Below are 7,899 nucleotides of genomic sequence, written 5' to 3'. Positions count from 1 at the left end.
TAGTTGAGACAGATAGAGATACTGAATTAACAGATGAGGTGGGAGGAATATGGAGCTTGTAAAGACTTTCATGAAGTTTACCAACCACATCCTCCTCCTCATATGATCCCATATCATACAATGTTGGGACATGAAGTGAATTTCACAATTGAGTGATTTGGACAATTTACTAATTGAAAGCAAATTGAAGTGAAAGGCAGGAATGAATAGAACATCATATAATGTAATATGAGAAGTCAAATGAATTGCGCCTTTTTGATGAACAGAAGTAGTATGACCATTTGGTAAACATATATTAATATCACATAAAACAACATTAGCGAGTAAATTTTGACAACAAGTGATATGATCAGTAACTCCAGAGTCAAGCAACCAATCCTTAACAGTGTGACAGTTAACAAGACATACAGTAGTCATATAGGAACATGAATGATTACCTGATTGAGGTAATTCTTGAGATGAATGAACAGAGTTTGCATACTAATTTGGTAATGTCAATAACTGCTGATACTGAACATTTGTAAAGCTGGAAGGAAGCTGTACTTCACTATCAGAAGAATTAGAAATACTGTTGCCAACAACATTCTCAGAAGTATGCACTTGTGCTACCACTTTTCCATCTGTAGAGTTAGAGAATATTAAAACAGAGTTAGATTATGAGGATTGAGGTATAGTCCTTGGAGGAAATACAATCAGATAGTAACACCTGTCCTTGGTGTGATTTGTTCCATGACAATAAGAACAGTCCAAATTGTTCCTTCTAAGCTGAAATTTTGTATCACTAGAAACAAAATTAGAAGGTTTATTGAACGAAGACTGAAACCTTGAAGACCTTGCATCAGATCTGATAAAATTTGTTGCTAGCATGACCGCAGATTCAATGACTATAGAATGATTACGAGTATAGTTTATTTGCCTTTCTTCTTGTTGCAATAGTGCTAAAGCTTGAGTCAGTTTAAGCATTGGATGCATCATCAACAACTGACATCTAATATTGGTAAAATTATCATTCAATCCCATGAGAATCTGTGTGACTTTCATCATTTTATCAAGTTGATCCATTTCAGCTTTTGCTTTGCAATTACAGATACAGACGCATTTAGGTGCATGAGAGACATTCATCAGATCATCATATAGATGCTTGAACTTTGTATAATAAACTGATATTGACAAATTCTCTTGGCTTAATTCAGAAAGTACTTTTTTCAATTCAAAAATACGTGGACCATTGATCTGAGCAAACCTAATGTGTAAATCAGACCACATATCTGTTGCAGAAGTGATATACACCAAATTAGAGTGAATTTCAGGAGAAATAGAGTTCAACAACCAGGTGATAATCATATCATTGCGTCGTTGATAGTGATCATAATATGGAGAAGATATACCTGGAACCTTGAATTTTCCAAGAAAAAATCCTAACTTGTTCTTTGCAGAGAGAGCAAAAGACATCGAACGCTTCCATTCGTTAAAATTTTCTCCATTGAGAGCAGTTGTGACTAAAACTTGCCCTGAATTATTTGAAGGATGAAAATACAAGGGATGATGAGACTCAAGAGAAATTGACTGAAAATTTGAGTCAAAATTAGTGATTATTTCAACAGTGTGAGCAAGATTAGTAGTATTGTCATTTTCAGTAACAAGAGTTTCTTCATTAACTGATGTCATCAAACTGTTTGACAAAATGTCCAAACGAATTAGAGATGTGGATGATGAGTGACTATATCAGGAATTGAAGTACAAAACGTTTACAACAGATTTTGTATGTATAATCTGTGTAGTTTGAGAACAAACACGTAGATTCTATGGCGGAAAAAGAAAAAAAAATCAAGAAAACGAAGATGATGAGAGAGAGTGAAGCATATGCTCTGATACCATGCGTTATAAACTAATCAACTTTGGCGCCATTTCTAACTAACTTTTCCTGTACAAACACTTATTTACCCTTTACTACTTAATGTATTTAAAGTTGTATTCTTAAGTTGATCTTTAATCCCAATAATTACAAAACTAACTCAACTGAGTCATTAATTTAAAATTTTGTATAAAAAATATCACTCTATCGTTAGTCGAAATTCTTAAAAATATTATATATTGTGTTTCGCATATTTTTTTTATGAATCATATTACATCCAAATGAAAGGTTTCGAGTTTTACTATTTTAGATAATATTGTTAGATTTTTAAAATTTTATAAACTATTTATTTTTAATTTTTTGATTGTTTTATTTGATTTAAATAAAAATAAATAGTAGATAAATTTTTAAAAATCTAAAAATATTATCTAAAATACTAGAACTCAGAATCTTTCATTTGGATGTTATATTATTCATAAAAAATATGCGAAACACAATATATAATACTTTTAAAAATTTCGATTAACGATAAAGTTATATTTTTACACAAATTTTCTAATGACCGACTCATTTGAGTCCGTTTTGTAATAAATGGCTTACTTAATATATTTGGACCTACACGCTAATTAACCGGTTCTTCCACATGTCTATTTGTTACTGCAATAGTAGTGTGTTGAATTTATAGTGTTTCACTGCCCGGGAAACCTTTTCCCAATTGTGTCTGTAAGTGTGTGTTTATTGACCAAATAATTTTAAAGATATTAAATTGGTATCCAAAACAGTTACTAAATATCACTTGTCATGGTTTGATTATTTACATCTCAATTAATAATAATGAACCCCGACATTTACATAAATTTTCTCAATCACATTTTTTCAAATTATCAAATTACCAATAGCATATCATTTGTGATCAAATTTTAGTATTCAATTAATACCTCTGCTCTTGTTGCCTAACAAAAAAGTTTATTGTTTTCCTTTCGATGGCCTTCCCTAGAAGCATGGATTTTAGTTCTGAACAAATAACAAGCAAGCTTTCCAATATTCTTAAATATGTATTCCTGATCTTAATCTTTATGTTTAGCTTAATTTTTCATGTTATATGTATTAATAATTTTTTATTTCAAAATATTATGTAAGTATACTTCAGTAGAGTTATAATTTTAGGGGTAATTAATAACATCATTGTTTCGGTGTTTTTTAGATATACAAGAAATTAAAAATCAGCATTACTTTGTGTATTGTTTAACTTGGTTGCCTTGCTTCACATTTCAAAGAAGCCTTAAGTTATATTAGAGCATCTCTAGAGATTTGCTAACAAAATTGTCAAACCATAACAAATTATTAAATATATTATTTTTTAATTTTCTCTCACATTCATATTACTCTTGACAACATTTGTTAAAACTTTGCTCCAATAGTTAAGCAACTTTAAATGTTACTTATATGATCCCTCTATATTAATTTTATATTTAGTTCAATATAAAAGTGGATTGAGTAATATACACTTTAGATGTTTTTTATGACTTTTTGCTAATTTAGGAAGTTGCCAAGGGGTTGCCAAGTTTTGGCAACCTTGGTAGGCAACCTCCCAATTCCAATAGATAGACAACCAAGAGTGTCATGACACATAAATTTGGCAACCTCCTTGACAACCCTATTGGAGATGCTCTTATATGATCTAGTCAGGAGGTATCCACCAGATTGTTGTTCATGCATAGGCAAAGAAATGTTTTAACTTGGTGTATCTGAAATTGCTAAAGCTGATGCTCGGTGAAGAAGTTGGTCTCTTTTTTTATGTTATTAATGAAATCTGTTATAAATTTGGCAAAAAAAATAGGTTTAATTATAACTTAACCCTTAAAATATTACACGATGAACATATAAACCCCTCAACAAAAAAGTTGTATATTTTAACCCTTCAATTATGAAATTTGTACACTTTAACCCTTTTATTAATTTTTTTACCGAAATCACCCTCGAGAGTTATAGTGTCCGCATTATATACTTCAAGGACAACATTGTTCGTAAATCATTTTATTATCCCTTTTTATTTATCAAATAATAATATTTTTAAAAAAAATTGAATTGTGTTGTAAATTGATTGTAATTTTCAAACATTAAATAGTAAGGCTAGGTTAGACTTGGAAATATTTGCATTGCATTAAATTCTATGTTACTTGTTTTGGCTATAAATAGCCTTCTTCGGAATGATGGAAAACACACTCAAGCAGCTTTCATCTCTCTAGTCTGCTCTCTTTCTCCCTTTCTGCTATATTTACTTTTACAGAGGTTCGACATAATACTGTTATAGCTAGTATTTTACAACACGTTATCAGCACGAAGCCCTGCCGAAACTGAGAAGGTATAATTTTAATTTAAATATGCATATATATGAGTAGACGTGGTTACACCCTCTACATATAATTTATATATATATGTGACCGAAGTAGACGTGGTTACACCCTCTACTAATAATTTAAATATATATGGCCGGAGCACCGCCTATTAAAATTATTTTACGGTACCATTTAATTTTGGGTAATACCGAAATATAGTGGTAACCTTAATTTATAAATTGCATAATTATCGAATAATAACTTTGCCCATAACTAACTTATGCAGGATTGTCCACTTTAATTTATTATTGGTCGGAGATAACCTGCATACGCAGACGTCCGTATGGCGGGTGAAAATCCATTTGTCATTTTATATATAGATTTGTTTATATTATCAATGATAATAATGATATATACATTGATTATTGCATACTTGTTAGCGCACCCGATTAAGTAGGATTTTATGTAATATTTACATTGATGAATTAAAATTTAATAATTTTCGTGTTAATTCAGATTTAGTATGACAAATATTGCAAGCTTGTCGTTCCTTTCCTTGGACATTTCTGGCGATAATTATTTATCATGGGTACAAGATGTAAAGTTGCAGTTGGGTTCAAAGAAATTAAGCGATACAATAAAGGCAGAAAATAAATCAACGGCTGAAGAAAACTTTACCTCCATAATTTTTCTCCGACACCACATGCATGAAGATTTAAAATCTGAGTACTTAGAAGTCGAGGATCCTTTTATTTTATGGGAAAATCTAAAGGATAGGTTCGATCACCAGAAACTAGTTTATCTACCTGTAGCTCAAAATGATTAGGCTAATTTAAGACTTCAGGATTTTAAGAGTGTCCGAGCATATAGCTCTGCTTTGTTCAAAATAAGTTCTAGGCTTATTATGTGTGGTGAGAAAGTTACGGAAAAAAGAAAAATCAATAAAACACTATCAACTTTTCACCCCAACAATATCAACTTAGCAGAGATGTACAGGGAGCGCAAATTTACTAAGTTCGGGGATCTTCTATCAACTCTCCTCGTTGCTGAACAAAATCATGAATTGGTGATTAAGAATCATCAATCCCGTCCAACAGGATCTGCCCCATTACCTGAAGTAAATAATATGGCATTCCAGCAGAATGTACGTGGAAAAGGGTATAGAGGTGGACGGAGCCAAGGGCGGTACCGTGGACGAGGTCGGAGCCACGGGCATTTTCGTCCATATAACAACTCTGGTCACCGGAAGTGGCAATCTGAATCACAGAGTAAAAGAAAGGCATCACGAGGAGGAAAAACTGAAAATGTTTGCTATAGGTGCGGCATGAATGGGCACTGGACACGTAATTGTCATACCCCAGATCATCTTGTTAAGTTATACCAATCTTCTCAAAAATCAAAAGAGAAAATAGTAGAAACAAATTTCGCCAACAATAACATAGATGATTTCCCGAGAATCACAACTGGAGGAATAAGTATTAATGGTCCGAATGAACCTAACGAAACTCCCATATGGGAGGCTGAAGATTAGTAGTGTGTATTGTGTGCTTTATTTTGTTTGAACTATGTAGTGTGTTATGTTCTTATCAAATAAATTATGTTTCTTATTTATATACAGAATGGATTCTGAAGATATATGCATTGCTGATTGTGGTACAATTCATACGATTCTACAGAACCAAAAGTATTTTACCCAAATAACCAAAACCAAAGCTCAAGTCGGAACGATTTCCGGCGTATCTAATATAATCGAAGGTTTTGGAAAAGCTAGTTCCGTCCTACCTAACGGTACCCACATACACATTTAAAATGCATTATATTCTAGTAAGTCTACTAGAAATCTTCTTAGTTTTAAAGATATCCGACTCAACAATTTTCACATCGAAACTACCTCTGAGGCTGATAGAGAATATCTTCTTATTACTTCCGCTAATCCTAGCAACAAGAAAATCTTAGAAAAGTTTCACTCACTTTCCTTAGAATTATATATGATGAAAATTAGAACTATTGAGTCACACAATGTCATTGCTTCCAAACTCATAGATCCAAAATCTTTTACACTTTGGCAAGAAAGATTAGGTCATCCTGGCGTCTCTATGATGCGTCGTATTATAGAGAATTCTACTGGTCATCCTCTTAAAGATTTTAAAGTTCTTTCAAACAATGACCTTCCATGTTCAGCATGTTCTTTAGGAAAATTGATTACTCGACCATCCCCTACTAAAGTTCAGCTTGAAAGCCCAATTAGAAAGGATCCAAGGCAACATATGTGGACCTATACACCCATCATCTGGCCCATTTAGGTATTTCATGGTATTAATCGATGCCTCAACTAGATGGTCTCATGTTTGTCTTCTCTCAACTCGTAATGATGCTTTTGCAAAATTACTTGCCCAAATAATCAAATTACGAACTCAATTCCCAGATCATTGCATCAAGTCAATTCGTTTAGATAATGCCGGCGAATTCACATCTGCAATTTTTGTCGACTATTGCATGTCTGTAGGAATCTCAGTTGAACACCCAGTTCCTCATGTACATACACAAGATGGGTTAGACATCCTTTAACCACCTCTTGGTAACCCTTTCCTACAAGTCAATTTTGGGCCACATTTTGGCTCTAATCAATCATGTAAGTGACTTCTCACCATATTAAAGTCACTTTGCACCTTATAAGAGTCACTTGCCCCATATATTGATACAATTAACATGTTAACATCACATAAATGCAATTAGACGTCCTTTAACCACCTCTTTGTACCCCTTTCCTACAAGTTAATTTTGGGCCACATTTTGCCTCTAATCAATCATGTAAGTGACTTCTCACCATATTAGACTCACTTTGCACCTTATAAGAGTCACTTCCATCATATATTAGTACAATTAACATATTAACATCATGTACATGCAATTAGAAATCCTTTAACCACCTCTTGGTACCCCTTTCCTACAAGTCAATTTTGGGCCACATTTTGGCTCTAATCAATCATGTAAGTGACTTCTCACCATATTAGAGTCACTTTGCACCTTATAATAGTCACTTGCCCCATATATTGATACAATTAACATGTTAACATCACATAAATGCAATTAGACGTCCTTTAACCACCTCTTTGTACCCCTTTCCTACAAGTTAATTTTGGGCCACATTTTGCCTCTAATCAATCATGTAAGTGACTTCTCACCATATTAGACTCACTTTGCACCTTATAAGAGTCACTTCCATCATATATTAGTACAATTAACATATCATACAAGTCAATTTTGGACCATATTTTGGTTCTAATTAACCATGTTAGTCACTTCTCACCATATTAGAGTCACTTTGCACCCTATAAGAGTCACTTTCCACCATATATATGCAACAATTGACATGTTAACATCATATACATCCAATTTGACATCCTTTTTACCACCTATTAATTCCACTTTCATACAAGTTAATTTTGGTCCACATTTTGGCTCTAATCAACCATGTAAGTCATTGTTCAACATATTAGAGTACCTTTACACACTATAAGAGTCAGTTGCCCCATATATTGATACAATTAACATATTAAGATCACGTAAATGCAATTAGACATCCTTTAACCACCTCTTAGTACCCCTTTCCTACAAGTCAATTTTGGGCCACATTTTGGCTCTAATCAATCATGTAAGTGACTTCTCACCATATTAGAGTCACTTTGCAACTTATAAGAGTCA

The 7,899-nt window shown here is 32.8% G+C and overlaps 1 protein-coding gene across 1 annotated transcript; it reads right to left on the bottom strand.

Moving 5' to 3' along the window:
• Window positions 1-426: 426 nt before the first annotated feature.
• On the bottom strand, window positions 427-1,913 carry LOC141716635 (uncharacterized). The gene is made up of 2 exons (XM_074518826.1): window positions 707-1,913; window positions 427-620 (listed from the first exon to the last, which is right to left on the bottom strand). The coding sequence occupies exons 1-2, from the start codon at window positions 1,666-1,668 to the stop codon at window positions 587-589; spliced, it is 996 nt and encodes a 331-aa protein (XP_074374927.1). The 5' UTR covers window positions 1,669-1,913; the 3' UTR covers window positions 427-586.
• Between the last annotated feature and the right edge of the window lie 5,986 nt (window positions 1,914-7,899).

The sequence above is a fragment of the Apium graveolens genome, chromosome 4 (genome assembly GCF_009905375.1).
Source record: "Apium graveolens cultivar Ventura chromosome 4, ASM990537v1, whole genome shotgun sequence".
Lineage (NCBI taxonomy): Eukaryota > Viridiplantae > Streptophyta > Magnoliopsida > Apiales > Apiaceae > Apium > Apium graveolens.
This window is presented reverse-complemented; position numbering and strand designations above follow the sequence as displayed.